The sequence below is a fragment of the Carlito syrichta genome, unplaced genomic scaffold, assembly GCF_000164805.1.
Source record: "Carlito syrichta isolate Samal-C Ts95f unplaced genomic scaffold, Tarsius_syrichta-2.0.1 Scaffold239047, whole genome shotgun sequence".
NCBI classification, from domain to species: domain Eukaryota; kingdom Metazoa; phylum Chordata; class Mammalia; order Primates; family Tarsiidae; genus Carlito; species Carlito syrichta.
Window position 1 is genome coordinate 84,797 of NW_007183143.1, and position 18,941 is coordinate 103,737.

The window sequence follows — 18,941 nt, forward strand, 5'->3', positions numbered from 1 at the left end:
ACACAGCAACTGTGTCATAGCAGAAATCGCCTGGTTAGGATGCTGCACAGAGCTCTACCACTACCCCCATCCCCAACTTTAGTGCCCTCTGGAGATTCTCGCCATCCTCATCTCTTAAGAACAAAGTCCCCCGAGAGAGCATATGATGTTCCGCATCAAGGTGCCTAGCAAGGGCTGTGCCAGGGGCAGGTTGAAGCCCAAGGAAGAGGAAGGGGCAATGGGAGATGGGAGCTAAGAGTCATCCGCTTCACAAGACTGTGTGGAAAGGTGATTTCCCATAAGTGCTGTTGCAAGTGCCCCAAACTGATGCATCTGTTTCCTCTGCCTAAACAGTCTCCAGATCTTTGCACAATTGGCTCTTCACATGCAATAAAGTGCAGCAGCTGAGAGCGCAGTCAACAGGGTTGACCTGAACTCAAATACTAAGTCTGCCTCTATGTGCTGTGAAATTGAGCATAAGTGGCTTAACCTCTCCTTGCCTCAGCTCTGTCATTTGACAAGAGGAGAGAATAATAGACTTACGCCACTGAGTTATTAAGAAGATTAAATACATATAAAGCACCTGAAACAGTTCCTGGCAGTTGGTAGGTACACTCTTTAAGTTAGATTTTAATCATTATTTTTGTTATTAAAGTTTCAGCTCATACATCATTTCCTCAGAGAGTCTTTTTCTGATACCCATCTAAAGTAGGGCTATTTTAACCCCACCACTTAGGGAGAACTGAATGTCCCTTTTATTTAATTAATTTTTTTGAGTCAGAGTCTCACTCTGTCACCCAGGCTGAAGTGCAGTGGCGTGATCACAACTACCTTGACCTGCTGGCCTCAGCTTTCCAAGTAGCTGGAACTACAGGCACACACCATGATGCCCAGCTAATTTTTTTATTTTATTATAGAGACAAGGTCTTGCCAAGTTGCCTAGGCTGGTCTTGAACTCCTGGGCTCAGGCAGTCCTCTCGCCACAGCTTTCCAAAGTGCTGGGATTACAGCTGTGAGCACTGTTCTTGGCCTCTTTTATTTTATTTTTGGCACACAACACTAAATGTCAATAGCTTACTTATTCATAAGTTTGTTTGCTTGCTTACTCTTATTTCTCACTGCACTTTTCATACCTTTTAAAATGTCGTGATTTGAGCCAGGTGCAGTGGCTCATGCCCGTAATCCCAGCACTTTGAGAGGCAGAGGCAAGAGGATTGCCTGAGCCCAGGGATTCGAGACCAGCCTGGGCAACTTGGTGAGATCTCATCTCTAATTAAAAAAATTAGTTGAGTGTGTTGGTGGAGCATGCCTGTGGTTCCAGCTACTTGGAAGGCCGAGGCAGAAAGATCACCTGGGCCCAGCAGGTCGAGGCTGAGGAGCGTGCCACTGTACTCCATCCTGGGTGACAGAGTGAGACTCCGACACACATAAACACACCACACACACACACACAATGTCGTGATTGAACACCTGTCTCCACTAGCTAGAGGACAATCTCTGTGAGCATGAGCCCAGGAAACTTATGTCACAGCTCTATCCTTGGGGTTGGACAGAATGCAGGATGGGTGTCATAGAGATACAAGGCTCAGACCTCCCTCAATGGAGGGCTTGTTGCCTCAACTGCTGGAAGTTCTGCAGGCAGATGACCCTCAGCTGTCAGCTGCTTCAGGGATGGCCCCCGCTGTGGAGAGCTGTCCTGCCTAAAGTCATGCCCCTTTCTGGCAAATCACTGAAGGATACAGGCATAGGAAGATGGCCCACACTGGACAATTCTGCTAGGTCATTCTAGCTCCTGAGCTGATTGGGTTTGCTGGAAGCTGTTACCGGACCTGCATCATGGTTCAATCCCCCCCTCTGCCCGCTCCTGTTTTCCCCACTCCCTTCCATGGGTGTTAATACCCAGGTCACTCCTTAATCACCATCCTGTACCCTAAACTCCAACTCTTGGGAAACTCAACCCGCAACATTCGAGCTTACGGAAGACAGGACGGATGCTGGCATTTGCTGGAAGAATGCAGTGTCTGGAGCCACCAGAAGGGAGACCCATCTCGGCAGACACGGCAGACTTGTGGAGCCTCCTGCTGCAAGGAACATCCTTATACTAGGAGTGGCAAACGGCCTCCTGTTCCAGGGACAGATGTTTACAGAGTCCCTTCACTTGTGGCAAACGCATAGGAGGAGAAGTGAACACACATGATGAGAGGAGGTGGCCCTGGTCAGATGCTCCTTGAGTATTGGGCCACGAATATAGACTCTCACAAGGTGACAGAGCTGAAAAGAGCCAGGAGATCGTCAGGCTTCTCATATATAGCTGTCCAAGTATCTCAAAGGGAAAGGAAGGTGAGCTCAAACTCCTGGCCAAGTCACTGTCTTCATCTAGTGAACAGGCGGATGTGGACCCCAGTTTGAGAAGTTCAGATCAGGATGGGAATTTCAAAGCCAAGTTCTACAGTCAGATCTAACTGGAGTCTACGTGAGGTCAGGGCTCAGTCTGAGGCTGGGTCAGGCCTCAGTGAAGGGACCGAGCTCAGTCTGGGGTCAGGGCTTTATTTGGGGTTAGAGCTTAGCCTGGGATCAGGGTTAAATCTGTCAGGACTGAAATTCAGTCTGGGGTCAGGACTTGGTCTGAGGTTGGGATGAGGGATCAGGCTGAGATGAGGACTGTTGGATTGGCTCAGGGCTCCACGTGGAGTCAGAGCTCTGTCTAGAGTCAGAGTCAAGTCCAGATTCAGCTGTGGTAAGAGCCAGAACTTAGCGTGAGTCCAGGGTTTAGGGTGTATCCAGAATCAGGGTCATGACACAGTCTGCCTCTGAGTCATGGCTATCTCTGGGGTCATAGGCACAAGCTGGAACTTCATCCTAGTTTCAGTCTGGAGCCTGCTCAGGGCTTGGCCTTGGTCCAGGTTTATGTTTGATCCCAGGCCAGGCTGCAGCCTGGTGTTGGAGCTCAGTCCTAGAGTCAGCATTTGAGACAATGTCTTGTTCTACAGCAGGGCCAGTCAGCTGGAGGCCAAACCTGGCCTACTGCCTGTTTTTGTAAATAACGTTGCGCGTTTATGCACTGTCTATGGCAGTTTTCACACTATAGAAGCAGAGCTGAGTAACTGAAACAGAGACTTTATGGCCTGAAATGAGGAAATATTTATTATTTGCCCTTGAAAATGAAAGCTTGCCAACCCCTGTTCTTAAGGCTCGAAGGCCCCTCTGGTGTATAAAAGCCCAGATCCCTGACCTAACTCAGTGTTGAGAGTCTCTGTGAAGGTTTGGACATCGTTTAAAAGACCAAGAGGATTCGGTGAAAGCAGAAGGCCTGAGCCTCCAGTAAAACCCTGCTGCTGGCATCCTTCTGAGTACCCCATGGTCAGCCAACTCTAAAAGTTTTCTCAGTCTTGAACTACCTGTTCTGACTTTCCTCTGTTAGGGCATGGTCAGGGTGTTGCCCTACCAACTAAAAGATGTTCCCTACCTGCACATTTTTCTTTGTAGTTTCCAAAACCACAATCTTCCTTGGGCCTTTGAGTTGTCTTCTCTCAATTTCTCCATCTCTCCCATCCCCAACTAGAGCTTTCCCATTGGTTGTTGGGATGACCTCTGCTTTCAGCTGGGACTAGAATAACCCGTAGGACCAGTTTTGTCGCATTCAAGTGCTTCATTAGCTCAGCTTAGTGGCGCCAAGGGCAAGAGAGTTGTGCTGGAATCAGAGCAACCTGGCAGGTGGCCCTCATCACCATCAGCTACTTTCCTCTTCCTAAACACATGAAAAGGGACTGCATAAAGTTTGTAGAAAAATTAAAAGATAAAAATATAAACTTTATTTTTCAACATAATCCCCATCAAATTCAAGATACTTTTGCAAGTGATAATACCAGTCATTTAGTCCATCCTTGAAGAACTGAGGGTCCTGGGAATTTAACCATGTAAATGTAGGATCTTTGAACACAATCAACTGAAGAAAAATGGGAGCCCTTTAAAGATTTTGTAAGATTAGGAAACAAAAACAAGTCAGAAAGAGCCAAATCAGGACTGCAAGGTGGATGACTAATGATTTCCCATGGAAACTGTCAAAAAATTGCCCTTGCTTGATGAGCGGAATGAGCAGGAGCATTGTCATGGTGGATACAGACTCTGGTGAAGCTGTCCTGGGCACTTTTATGCAACGGCTTTGGCCACCTTTCTCAAAACACTCTCATAATAACCAGATATCACCACTCTTTGTCTCTCTAGAAAGACAACAAACAAAATTCCTTGAGCATCCCAAAAAACCATTGCCATGATGTTTGCTTTTGACTGGTCTGCTTTTGCTTTGATGGAACCACTTCCCCTTCTTGGTAGCCACTGCTTTGACTGTGCTTTTCCTCAGGATCGTACTGGTGAAGCTGTGTTTCACCTCATGTTACAGTTCTTCAAAGAAATGCTTCAGGATTTTGATCCCCAAATTTCTTTTCTTTTCTTATTTTTTTTAGTGGAGTCTCACTCTGTTGCCCAGGCTGTAGTGCAGTAGCATGCTCACGGCCACTGCAGCCTCAACCTGTTGGGCTCAGGTGATCCTTCTGCCTCAGCCTTCAAAGTAGCTGGAACTACAGGCATGCACCACCACACCTGGTTATTTTTTTGATTTATTGTAGAGAGGAGGTCTTGCCAAGTTGCCCAGGCTGGTCTCTAACCCCTGGGATCAGGCAGTCCACTTACCTCTGTCTCCTAAAGTGCTGGGATTACAGACATGAACCACTGCACCTTGCCTAAAATTTCCATCAAAAGGTCTGTTCTTGTCTGCAGCTGGTCTGGGGATGATGGTTTTGAGATCCATTTAGTGGAAGTTTTGCTCAACTTTAATTTTTCAGTCAGAATTGTGTAAGCTGAACCAACTGAGATATCTATGGTGTTAGCTATGGCTTGTGCTGTTACTCACCAATTCTCTTCAGTTAAGGTATGGACAAGATAATTTTTTTCTTCAAAAGTGGGTGTGGATCAATTTTCCGTAGCCATTTTTGGAGCCAATTCTGCTGTGGGCTTCATCCTCATTGTCTTGTCTCTTCTTAAAATGAGTTATCCATTTGTGAACTGCTGATTTCTTTAGGGCATTGTACCCACACAGTTTTTGCAAAGCATCAATGATTTCACCATTCTTTTACCCGAGTTTCTCCATCAATTTGATTGTTTGCTCTTGCTTCAATTTTAGCAGAATTCATGTTACTCTGACAGGGACTCTTTTCAAATTGATGTCTTGTCCTTTTTAGTGCTCAAACTAGATTTTGCTCATGCATGTCACAAGTTATTATGAATTTATTATGAGGCAAAATATTTTGAAATCCATGTATAATTTTTTCATAATATGCATTTTCCATGAACTTTTTGAAGCTCTCTTGTACCTAGTTTGCTATGCCATTCTAGTTCCAGAGCTGCCTCGGCTCAGCAGAGCTGTCTGGGTCTGCACTATGGTTCAATTCTTCCCTCTGGCCACTTCTGCTTTTCCCACTCCCTTCCATGGATGTTGATCCCCAGATCACTTTTTTTTTCCAAACCACGAGCCCAGAAATAGACCAGTTGTATGTGTATACATGTTTAATTAAAGACATGAATTTATTTATGCTGGGCTCAGACAATCCTTCTGCCTGAGCTAGTTTTTTTCCAGCTGATTTTTTTGATTTAATGTAGAGTCAAGTTCTCGTCATGTTGCCAGGCTGGTCTCAAAACCCCGGGGATCAGGCAGTTCTCTTGCCTCTGCTTCCCAAAGTGCTGGGATTACAGGCATGAGCCACCATGCCCAGCCCCCAGATCATTCTGAACTCCAGCTCCAAATGAGTTTTCTCAGAAACTCAACCTATGACAGCCAAGCTTGAGGAAGTCAGGCAGTTGACATTTACTGGAGTGTCTGGAGCCACTGCAAGTGGAAACCCTTCTCAGCTGACATGTAGAGACAACCTGCTAGAAGAAGCGTCCTTATACTAAGAGCAGTAAATCACCTCTTGTTGACTTTAGCCCCCAGTGCCCCCTCCTGCGAACAACCCTGAGGAAATGGCTGTCTGCTCTGTACCCCCAGTTGTCCCTGTTATACAGGATCATTTTTCTTTGTAGTTTCCAAAACCACATTCCCATTCACACTAGGGAAAGCCTAGGTTTGTAAAAGGGGTCCTGGAGTGAAGGCAGTCCATGGGTCTGACTTACTAAGTGCATCCACTTGTCTAGTCCTCCAAGTCCCATCCCCATGTTGTATAGAATCATCAGAGAAATGCCTTCATCGAGGGGACGCAGGATCATCCATCAAACACTCTCCATGTGTTTGCCTGACCCCCTTTTTACAGACTCACTATATACTCTGTTCTCACTTGAATTCTATCTGGGAAGTGTCTCATTGCAGATGAATCTGTTTTATTGTTGGTGTTCAGATTACTTAAATTATAAGATTAATTATAATTCCTTTGGATGTCTCAAACATTTCAGAGTTGAATTCCATTGCAGTTACCTGCAGAGCCTGGTGGTGTTTACTCTGGTTCTTGTCTCCGGGGTCTGTGTCCTGTTTTGACCCAAATTCGTAACTTGCATAGTGTAAGCTGCTGCGAATGTTTTACATAGTCAGCATTGTTCCAAAAAAAGAAGTGCACCCTAAGTGAGGCTAGGCTGGTCATATGGGCCTCTTGATGGCCATACCTAAATCATATTTGGGGCTGCAGATTTTAGAGGATATAATCCAGTTTGATGTTCTCTCCTTTACCTTCTTAGCTCCTTCCAGGCACCAGGCACCACTCAGATCCTGGGCCTGTGTCTTCATTGAGGAAAATTCTTCCTTTGCTTAAAATCTAATGCTTTTCAGGATCATGACCTTGGGCAAAACCTAGAAGGTGTAAAAGGCTACACATGGGCCCAGCTCTGCCTCTAGCTCACCCTGTGGCCTCAGCAAGCTTCTGCCTTCTCTGTAATGAGAGTGTTGAGGGAGGTTTAGATTCTAGCTCTGACATTTCTGGGTTCTCTGTCAAGGATGAGGGGAGGACTTTTGGCCCTAGATGTGGCAAGGGTATTTGTAGAGCTGAGAAAGAAGCAAGGAGAGCCCAAGGGTCAGCCAGTACAATGGACAACTATAAGATCTGACAATTAAGTCAGCAAACTCATCCTAGAGAAAGTGCTACATACTTCATTGCTGACTATCACTATGGTCACCTTTGAGGTACTCCCCTTGGGAAGCTATGTACCAGTGTCTAATCCACCCTTTTTCTGGAAAGGCCATCAGAGCTGTCGTAGTATTACCCTTGATGTCCTGAATATCATCAAAATGTCTTCCTTTCAACATTTCCTTCTCTTTAGGTAAAGAAAAAAGTCACTAGGAGCAAGATCAGCTGAGTAGGGAGGGTGCTCCAATATAGTTATTTGTTTACTGGCTAAAAGCTTCCTTACAGACGGTTCTGTGAGAGCCAGTACATTGCAATGCAACAGCTCCTTCAGGACTATTTTTGCACACACCTTTCTCATGCCAAGACTTTCAGTTAAGATTTTCCCAACTGTTTCTTTATTGATGTTTATTTGGTCTGCTATGCTTCTCACAGCCAGCCAATGATTTTGACACACAATTCGATGAATTTTGGCATTGTTTTCATCAGTTCTTCTCATTACTGTCCATCCTGACCTTTCTTCATCAGTGATGCTTTCTCTCTCCTCAGAAAAATGTTTCATCCATTTGTGCACTGCCATTTTCTTTATGGCATTATGCCCATAAACTTGGACAAACATGTCCCTGATTACACTTCCATTCTTGCCAAATTTAACAAGAATTTTAATATTTGCTCATTGCTCTAATTCCTGCTCCAACATACTTGCAACAGCACACAAAAAAATGCAATAACAACGATAAACACCACTCAGCAAGACACCGCCACTCATTTTGACATGAACACAGCCATGAGACACTGATATATCAAGGTTATGAAACCCTGCCAAGTTGTTGGTACAGCACTGTCCATGTAAGTGCATAGTGGCAAGTTCACGAACTTAATTGTCTGTCCTTGTAGCTGGACACAAGATGGCAGAGCTGGGTGGGCCAGGGCTACTGTGATGCTTGGGTCTGTCAGTCTCCCAGCTATGAAGGCGATGAAATGAAGGTGAGAGAGGCTCCCTAAATACTTATATCATCCATAGTTGTACAAAAGTTTAAGGATTACTGAGTGCAACGTCCCATTTTACAGATGAGGAAACATGACCAGGAGGGGAAGTAACTTGCCTAAGTTTACAAAATAGAGCTGAAGCTGAAGCAGGTCTAACCAAGGACCACTGTCTCCCACATGAAAGAGACAAAAAGAGCCGGACAGGAGAAGAACAGGAGCCAAATACTCCCTCATTTCTCATGATCTATCACTTGGCTGTGGCTACATGGACAATCACAAAGCCCTTGATGTCTGGGAATTGGGAGCTGACAAGGTCCACCTGTAGCTGCCTTGGGCCACTCTTAGAGGGAGTGATGTCAAACTGGACCGAGGCCCTCTGCTGGGGCTCCAGGCTGGGCACACTGGAGAAAAAGGATGGGAGAAAGGCAGACCGTCAGTCCTCTCTTCTGCCAGTCCATGGCTCCTTGGAGTCTTTGGGTTCAAGTTCACCTTGTGGCTTGACATGCAAGCCTCATCAACATGCTTCCAGCTTCATCTTCCCTTCTACCACCCACACTCTTCCCATGTAGCCAGGCTAGTTTCTTCCCTGTGCCCTGGACTTACCTTGCACTTCCTTGCTCTGGACCTTTTTCTGCAATGCTCCTCCCACTAGGATGCTCCTCCCATTCCAGTCACACTCAAAACCCAGATCATCTTTCTCTTTTTCCAGGAGACCTTCCCCAAGGGCATCACCCTTCCTTCTTGATGCCTGAAATGCCCCTGAATTCATCATTTAGGGCTCAGGTCAAATATAAGCTCCACCAGAAATTATTCCTGGCCCCACCCTGTCCTCACTCAAGGGCTGCCTCTGATATCCGGCCTTGGAGGAGATCCATCCCTCTGTTTGCACAAATCACACCATCTTCATGTGAAGAGTCATCTGTTTCTAAGAGCCCATCTCCAGTCAGACTCCATCTGTCCATCTTAGTGTTCCCAACAATTTACATGTGATTCAAAGGACAAATCAGTATAATCAAGGACCATATGAGTAGTCAATGAATGAAAAAATGAATAAGCAACTGAATGATTGACAATGAATAAGTAAATAAATGAGCCCATGAATAACTGGAACATGTGTGAATGAATGCACCATGTGTGAGTAAATGAGGGGATACATATATGAACGAATAAGTGAAGGACTGAAAAAAATAAGAGGATAAATGAGTAAATGAATAACCAAATTAAAGAATAAATAAGTGGGTGAATCAACCAAATAGAACTAGGTTGAGTAAATGAATGAATAAGTGACAAATGAGTGAAAAATGTAAATACAGGGATGGGTGAATGAATGAAAGAGCAAATGAATGAGTGAGTGGATGAATAAGTAAATGGATTTATGAGTGAAAATATGAAACAATGATATGAGTGAATGAGTTATATGACTGAGTGAGTGGGTGAATGAATAAGCAAATGAAGGCTGATGTGTATAAGCAGTGGGCTTGTCCTGTGCACCCTGCAGAATCTCTCTTGCACACGCCACCTCTTGCAACTTCTCTCTGACCAGGACGTAAGGAAGGCAAACCCGCGCCATGCCAACCCCCCAGGCTGGTACTTACTCGATGCTGAGCTGTCCCTGGAGAAGGCCGCTGCCTTCCACCATCAGCACACAGTCCTTTACTCTCTCCAAGAGGGGGTTGACCACCGTCACTTCCACCATAACTGCCACTCCCACCACGGCGGGGCCCAGCACCTGAAGGGCGACACCAATGAGCCATCTCACTTCCCCTCATCCCCTCAGGAAACCCATGGCCATGGCTGGGTCAGAGAATGGGGCATTAATCGTATCTACTCCCTGCCTCCACATACCCTGTGACCGGGTGTCTCCATAGCACCCATCTCCCAGTGTCGACCCCCCTACTCTCATACTTCGCAGATGAAGCTGGAGCTAAAGGTACAAACCCCCCAGTCTCTGATGCCCTCCCCCAGCTCTGAAGGGGTCCTGGTAGGAGAAGAGTGGTGGATGCAGACAAACGTCACCTTAATGGTGATGTAGTCCTCCAGAGTAATGTCCTTCTCCACCAGGAGCTTCTCTCCTTTGGTGACAAGGCACATGGCAGCCAACAGGATCTTCTTGTCTTCTGTTAGGTCTTCTTTATACTTAGAGTAAGATATTGTAATTGGGATCTTCTTCTCTGGAAAGGAAAGCAGAGGTGGAAATTGGGGGCTTGATGTTCCTCTTTAATGGCACTCAGAAGGAGGAAAAGGCCATCCAACTAATAGCTACAACCTCTCTGGTCCTTACAACTATCCTGAGATGGGCATTATTTTCTTCAGCTCTCAGATACAGAAATCCACGGCTCAAAGTCACATAGGAAGTAAATCAAGAAACCAAGATGAAGTGGGATTAAAATTCAGGCCAGTAAGCTACCACAACACCAGATGATTTCTTCAACAAGCCCCGAAGATGTGTCTCAACTTGCCCTAATTATTCAAGATGAAAATCTTCAATTCATCAGCCATTCACCCCATCTCTCACTGTTTATTGAGCACCTACTATGTGCCAAGCACAAAGAAGAGGGAGACCAAAGGTCTGCCTCGAGTTTCCAGTACAGTGAGACCAATTTCCGTGCAACTTCTCTAAACCCCCATCTCTCTGTGAAGGCCCAGACCTAGTCATTCCCACAAACTGTGAGCAGTCTTCACTGATACCCTTCCCAGCTCTCTGAGCTACCATGGTCCTGGCTATCTCTGTCTCTCTCATCACCCATAAAACCCCTTACTATGTCATTTCTTCTTATGAGCATGGCTCACCACAGTATATAGCTGACCCTCAGTAATACTGGTTTTTTTTTTATGACCACCATATATTTTTTCTTTCAGGTGCAATGTATTCCTTCTGGTTTGCCCCAGGCCCTGCTATCATCCATTGTTCTACTGCCACTGTTTCCTTTATTTCTGTTTTCTTCCTGATCCTAAGGCATCTGAGTTTTTAACTCATGGAAAAGGTTTTTAAAGGGCTCGATTTGACTCACACTCTCTGTTATCACAGGGTTTTAGTATAGTGGATACTCCTGAATGCCAGTAGATTAATCCATGTGTACCTCTGATCAGTAGGTCATTAATGGAAGAAACTTTCATACAACAACAGCAATAAATATAATTATAAAACTAACTTTTACTAGGGGATTAAAGTGTGTTGGGCACTTGGAAGAACTTTCATGGACTAACTCATGTAATTCTCATGACAATTCCATGAACAAGTATAATTATTTTTATCCTCAACTTGTAATAATATTAAAAATACTGACAATCACCATCATAAGTTAAATGTTCATTATGTGATAGAAATTATATCAAATGTTTAATATATATGATATCATTTACTTCTTGTATGGTGCTAGACCATGGTTCTTCAAGTGTGGTCCCAGGAACAGTGGCATCAGTATTACTTGGGAACTTATTAGCAATTCAATTTCTCAAGCTCCAACAGTAATAACCACTATATGCCACCAAAGATATACATGAGCAGAGCTCTGGGAATCAGTTCTGACCCTGGGAGAAAGGAGAGAAGTGCCCCTGAAAATGTTCAGAGTAGAGCTTCTTGAAGTTCTTTGGGTCATGGACTTCACTAACAATCTAATAAAAGTTGAGACCCTTTCCTTAACAGGACCACCAGCTAATGAAATCTAAATGACATCTGTGAAATACTTCATCCAACAGCAGCAGAATACACATTCTTCTCAATCTTGCATGGCATATTCACCAAGATAGACCAAATTCTGTGGCATAAATAATACACGAACAAAATGAAAAGAATAGAAATCATACAAAGTATGCTCTCAGACCGCAATAAAACTAAACTAGAAATCAATAACAGAAAGGTAGTTGGAAAATCCAAAATACCTGAATATCAAACAACACACTTCTAAAAGAACACATAGGACAAAGAAGAAATCTCAAGAGAAATTTAAAAGTATTTTGAACTAAATAAAAATGAAAACACAACTTATGAAAATGTGTGGGATACAGCAAAAGCACTACTTACAGGGGAATTTGTAGCATGCAATGCATATAAAATAAGAGGTCTAAAACCAATAATCTACACTTCTGTTTTAGAAAACTAGAAGAAGGAGAGCAAATTAAACCCAATGTAAGCAGAAAGGAAATAAAAATTAGAGTAGAAATCAATGAAACTGAAAGCAGAAGATCAATAGAAAAAAATCAGCAAAACTGAAAGCTGAGAAGATCAATAAAATCAATAAGCCTTTGGCAAGGCTACCTTAGGAAAAAACAAAACAAAACTAGAGAGAAGACACAAATTGCTAGTAAGAAATCCAAGAGGGACATCACTACAGATCCTATAGGCATTAAAAGCCCAGGAAAGAAATATTCTGAACAACTCTTTGTTCACACATCTGCTAATCTACATGACATGAACCAATTCCTGAAAGACACAATCTGCCAAAACCCACACAAAAGAAACAGACAACCTGAATAGGCCTATACCTACTAAAGAAATTGAATCAATAATTAATTGCCTCTAAATCAGAAAGCACCAAGTCCAGATGGATCCACTGGTGAATTTTACCAAACTTTTAAGAAAATAATTATGCCAATTCTCTATAATCTCCTCCAAAAGAGGAAAGCAGAGTAATACTTCCTATCTCATTCTATGAGGTCAGTATTATTCTAATATCAAAGCCAGATCAATATCTCTCACAAACAAAGATATAAAAAGCCTCAACAAAATATTAGCAAATTGACTACAACAGTGTATAAACATAATCATAAATTAGACACCATGTTCAAATGGTATTCTAGGCAAGTGAGAGGCTGGTTCAACATTTGAAAATCAATTAATGTAATTCATCAAATCAACAGAAAGAAAATGCATGTTCATATAAGTAGATACAGAAAAATAAACAAAATCCGAACTCATTTGTGAGAAAAACTTTTAGCAAACTAGAAATAAAGGGAACTTTCTCAATTTGATTAAGAAATCTACAAAAAAACCTACAGCAAACATCATATTTAATAGATACTTCCCCAGCAGGGTTCAGTGGCTCAGCCTGTAATCCCATGCCTTTGGGAGGCTGAGGTGAGTGGATTGCCTGAGCCCGCGGGTTTCAGACCCGCCTGGGCAGCAAGACATCATCTCTACAATAAATCAAAAAATCAGCCGGGCATGTTAGCGCATGCCTGTAATTCCAGCTACTTGGAAGGCCGAGGCAGAAGGATCGCCAGAGCCCAGCAGGTCGAGGCTGCGGTGGCTAGGAGCAGCCACTGCACTCCAGTCTGGGCAACAGAGTGAGATTCCAACTCAAAAAAAAAAAAAAATAGATACTTCCCCATGAGATCAGGAACAAGGCAAGGGTGTCCTTGTGAAATTCCACTACTCCTTTTAAAAATTATATTGGAAGTCCCAGTAAGTGCAACATGACAAGAAAAAGAAAATAAAAGGTATAGATTGGAAAGGAAGAAATACAACAGACTTTGTCCACAGAAGTCATAATTGTCTATATAAAAATCCAAAAGAATCAATAACAAACAAACAAAAACTGGAAGTAGTAAGAGATTACAACAAGGTTGAAGGATATAAGAATAATATACAAAAGTCATTCACATTCCTATATGCCAGCCATTAACAATTGAAATTTGAAATTTAAAATACAATAGCATTTATGTAAGCATCTCCAAAATAAAATACTTAGGTATTAATCTAACAAAATAGGTACAAGATCTATATAAGGAGACTATAAAACACTGATGAAAGAAATCAAAGTACTAAATAAATGGGGAGATAGTCTATGTTCATGGATAAAAGAATCAATATTGTCAAGATGTCAGTTCTTTTTAACTTGATCTATAGATTCAATGCAATCCCAACAAAATCCCAAGAAGTTATTTTGTGGATATCTGATTCTAAAGTTTGTGTGGAAAAGGGAGAAGTGAGATGAAGAAAAGATGGTTAGTGGGTACAAAAGTACAGTTAGACAGAAGGAATAAGTTCTAGTATTCAATAGTACAGTAGGGAAATTATAGTTAACAATCACTTATTATATATTTAAAAATACCTAGAAAAAATGAAGTGCAATGTTCCCAACACAGAGAAAAGGAAAATATTTGAGGTGATAGATATTCCAATCACCCTGATTTTATCATTACATATTGAACACAGGGAACAAGATATCACCTGAATGCCCAAAATATATACAACTATGATATATCAATAAAAACACTTTTAAAAGTTATGACCAGAAAAAAAGGTTTATGTGGAGAGGCAAAGAATAGTCAACACAATAATGAAAGAGAGGAACAAAGTTGGAAGACTGGCACTATCCGAATTTAAGATTTACTATAAAGCTACAGTAATCAAGATAGTATGGCAATGATGAAAGAATAGAGAAAAACCGGCACACCTCATTTTATTGCACTTAGCTTTATTGTACCTTGCAGATACTATTATTTTTTCTTTTTTTATAAATTGAAGGTTTGCAGCAATCCTGAGTTGAGTAAGTCTCAATCATTTTCTAACAGCATGTACTTGCATCATGTTTCTGTGTCACATTTTGGTAATTCTCACAGTATTTCAAAATTTTATTACTATTTTATCTGTTGTGGTGATCTATGATTGGTGATGTTTGATGTTTCTATTGTAATTGTTTTGGGGAGTCTTAAACCACACCCTATAAGACAGTGACCATATACAGATATATGTTGTGTGAGTTATGACTGCTCCACTGACCAGCCATTTCCCCATCTCTCTCTCTCTCTCTCTCTCTCCTATTCTCTGAGACACAACAATACTGACATTAGGCCAATGAATACGCCTACAATGGCCTATAAGTGTTCAAGTGCAAAGAAGAGTCACATGTCTCTCATTTAAAATAAAATATTAGAAATGATGAAACTTAGTGAGGAAGGCATGTCAAAAACCAAGATAGGCTAGAAGCTAGGCCTCTTTTGCCAAACATTTAGCCAAGTGATAAGTGCAAAGAAAAAATTATTGAAGGAAATGAAAAGTGCTATTCCAGTGAGCACACATGAATAATAATAAGGAAGTAAAACAGGCTGGGCTTGGTGGCTCAGCCAGTAATCCCTGCACTTTGGGAGGCCAAGGAGAGTGGATTGCCTGAGTCCAAGGGTTTGAGACCAGCAGGGGCAACTTGGCGAGACCCTGTCTCTACAATAAAAAAAAGTTAGCTGGGCGTGGTAGTGCGTGCTTGTAGTTTCGGCTACTTGGAAGGCTGAGGCGGAAGGATCACCGGAGCCCAGCAGGTCGACGCTGGGGTGGCAGTGAGTGTGCCACTGCATTCCAACCTGGGCGACAGAGTGAGACTCCAACTCAAAAAAAAAAAAAAAAAAAGAAAAGAAAAACAGCCTTATTGCTGATATGGAGAAAGTTGTAGAGGTCTCGATACAAGATCAAACCAGTCATGATATTCCCTGAGGCCAAAGCCTAATTAGAGCAAGGCCCTAATACCTCAATTCTATGAAGGCTGAGAGAGGTGAGGAATCTACAGAAGAAAAGTTTCAAAGGTTCCTGAGGCTTAAGGAAAGAAGCTGCCCCCATAGCATAAAAATGCATGGTGAAGAAGCAAGTGCTAATGTAAAAGCTGCAGCAAGTTATCCAGAAGATCTGACTAAGATCATTGATGAAATGTGGCCACACTAAACAACAGATTTTCTATGTTAGATGAAGCAACCTTCTATTGGAAGAAGATGCTCTCTAGGATTTTCAAAGTTAGAGAGGAGATATCAGTGCCGGGCTTCAAAGTTGTAAAGGACAGGCTGACTCTCTTGTTAGAGGTTAACACAGCTGGTGACTTTAAGTTGAAATCAATGTCATTTACCAGTCCTAAATCTTAGCGCCCTTAAGAATTATGTTAAATCTACTCTGCCTGTGGTCTATAAATGAGGCAACAAAGCCCGAGCATCTGTTAACAGCTTGGTTTACTGAATATTTTAAGCCCAAGGTTGACACTTACTACTCAGAAAAAAAGATTCCCTTCACGATATTACTACTCACTGACAATGCACCTGATCACCCAAGAGTTCTAATGGAGATGTACAAGGAGCTTAATGTTGCCTTCACACCTGCTAACACAACCTCCTTATTGCAGCCCACAGGTTAAAGAGTAATTTTGACTTTCAAGTCTTGTTACTTAAGAAATACATTTTATAATGCCATAATTGCCAAAGATAGTAATTCCGCTGATGAATCTTGACAAAGTTCATTGAAAACCTTCTGGGAAGGATTCGCCATTCTCGATGCCATTAAGAACATTCATGATTTATGGGAGGAAGTCAAGATAGCAACATTAATAGGAGCTTGAAAGACATTGATTCCAATCCTCATGGATTACTTTGAGGGATTCAAGATTTCAGTGGAGGAAGTCATTGCAGATATAGCAAGAGCAATAGAATTAGAAGTGGAGCCCAGAGACGTGACTGAATTGTTGTAATCTCATGATAAAATTTGAACAGACGGAGATTTGCTTCTCATGGATGAGCAAAGAAAGTGGTGTTTTGAGATGGAATCTACTCTGCTGTGCACATTGTTCAAATAACAAGGATTTAAACGTTACATAAACTTAGTTGATAAAACAGTTGTGGAGTTTGAGAGGCTTAACTCCAGTTTTGAAGGAAGTTCTACCGTGAGTTGAATGTGATAGTAAAACGCTATCAAACAGCATTGCATACTACAGAGAAATCATTCGTCAAGGGAAGAATCCATCGATGTGGCAAATTTCGTTGTCTTATTTTAAGAACTTTCCACAGCCTTTTCAACTTTCAGCAATCACCACCCTGATCAGTCAGCAGCCATCAAGGCAAGACCTTACATCAGTAAAAAGATGGTGAAGACTCAGATGATTGTCAGCATATTTTTAGCAATAAACTATTTTAAAATTAAGTATGCATTGTTTTTAAAGACACGATGCTATTAGCATACCTAATAGACTACAGTGTAGTGTAAACATAACTTTTATATGCACTGGGAAACCAAAAAATTTGTGTGACTTGCTTTATTGTGGTGGTCTGGAACTGAACTTGCAATATCTTTGAAATATGCCTGTAGATCAACGAAACAGAACAGAGTTCAGAAAAAGACCTACACAAATACAGTCAACTGATTGTTGACAAAGTAGCAAAGGAGAAAAGATAGTTCTGTCAACAAACAAATGGTGCTAAAACAGTTGGATATTCACATGCAATAAAATAAAATAAAAATCTAGACACAGACCTTACATTCTTCACAAAATGTAGTCAAAATGATCATTAACCTAAAAGTAAAATGCCAGACTCATAAAGATAACATAGGAGAAAATCTAGATGACCTTGGGTTTGGTAGTGACTTTTTTGATACAACACCAAAGGCATGATCCATGAAAGAAAAAAATTAACAAGTTGAACTTTATTAAAATTAAAAACACTGCTCTGCAAAAAACACTGTCAAGAGAATGAGAAAACAAGACAGACTGAAAGAAAATACTTGCAAAAGATGTATCTGATAAAAGACTGTTATCCAAAATACACAAAGTCCTCTTAAAACCCCACAATAGGCCGGGTGCAGTGGCTCAGCCAGTAATCTTAGCACTTTGGGAGGCCGAGGCAAGAGAACTGCCTGAGCCCAGGGATTCAAGAACAGCCTGGGCAAGATTTCGTCTTTACAATAAATCACAAAAACTAGCCAGGTGTGGTGGCGTGCATCTGTAGTTCCAGCTACTCGGAAGGCTGAGGTGAAGGGATCGCCTAAGTCCAGCAGGTGGCCGTGAGCGTGCCACTGCACTACAGCCTGGGAGACAAGAGTGAGACTCCAACTCAAAAAAGAAAAAAACCCAACAATAAGAAAATGAACAACCCAATTTGGACACATCATCAAAGAAGACATACAAGTGTCATAAGCATTTGAAAAAATGTTCAACATCATGTCATTAATGAACTGCAAATTAAAACAAGTAGATACGATTACACAACTATTAGAATAGCAATAATCCAAAACACACACCACTTGCTGGAAAGGATATGGAATGACAGGAACTCTCGTTCATTGCTGGTAGGAATGCAAAATGGTACTTTGGAAGGCAATTTGGCAGAAGACAATTTGGCAGCTTCTTGTATAACTAAACATACTCTTTCTTACTATAGGATCCCACAATTGAGTCCTTTGGTATTTACCCAAAGGAACTGAAAACTTATGTCCACACACAAGTCTGCACATAGATATTTATAGCAACTATACTCATAAGAGCCAAAACTTGGAGGCAACCAAGATGTCTCCTTCAGTAGGTGAATGGATAAATAAATGGTGTACATCCCTATAATGGAATACTGTTCAGCAAGAAAAAGAAACAACCTATTAAAACACACACAAAAAAGTGGAAGATCCTTAAACACATATTGCTAAGTGAAAGAAGCCAATCTGAAAAGGCTGAATCATACTGTATGATGCCAACTATAGGACATTCTGGAAAAGGCAAAAGTATGATGATGTAAAGACATCAGTGGTTGCTGAGGGTCCATGGAGAGGAAGGGATGAAAAGGTGGAGCACAGGGGAATATTTAGCAGGAATGAAACTGTGCTGTGGAATGAATACATGCCATCATGGTAGATGCATGTCATTAAGCACTTGCCAAAATCCATAAAATGTACAACTTATAGTGAACCCTAATGTAAACTATAGATATCAGTTAATAATACTGTGTCAATATTGGCTCATCAATTGTAACAAATGTACCACACTCATGTAAGAGGTTAATAATAGGAGAAGGGGGTAGTGGTGAGAGGGCATATGGGAACTCTGGACTTACCAATTCAATTTTTCTGTCAACCTAAAACTACTTTTAAAAGTCTATTAAAATTCAAAAAAATTATACATTTGAGTGAAT

At 41.8% G+C, this 18,941-nt stretch overlaps 1 protein-coding gene across 1 annotated transcript in view; it reads right to left on the bottom strand.

The window, feature by feature from the left end:
* Window positions 1-8,319: 8,319 nt before the first annotated feature.
* TGM6 (transglutaminase 6) overlaps window positions 8,320-18,941 on the bottom strand; it is a 54,426-nt gene continuing 43,804 nt past the window's right edge. Inside the window, exons 13-15 of the mRNA XM_021709491.1 lie at window positions 10,089-10,243; window positions 9,668-9,801; window positions 8,320-8,473 (exon numbers count right to left, since the gene is read on the bottom strand). Of these exons, the coding sequence (XP_021565166.1) occupies window positions 8,320-8,473; window positions 9,668-9,801; window positions 10,089-10,243 (443 nt within the window). The remainder of the gene's footprint in view (window positions 8,474-9,667; window positions 9,802-10,088; window positions 10,244-18,941) is intronic.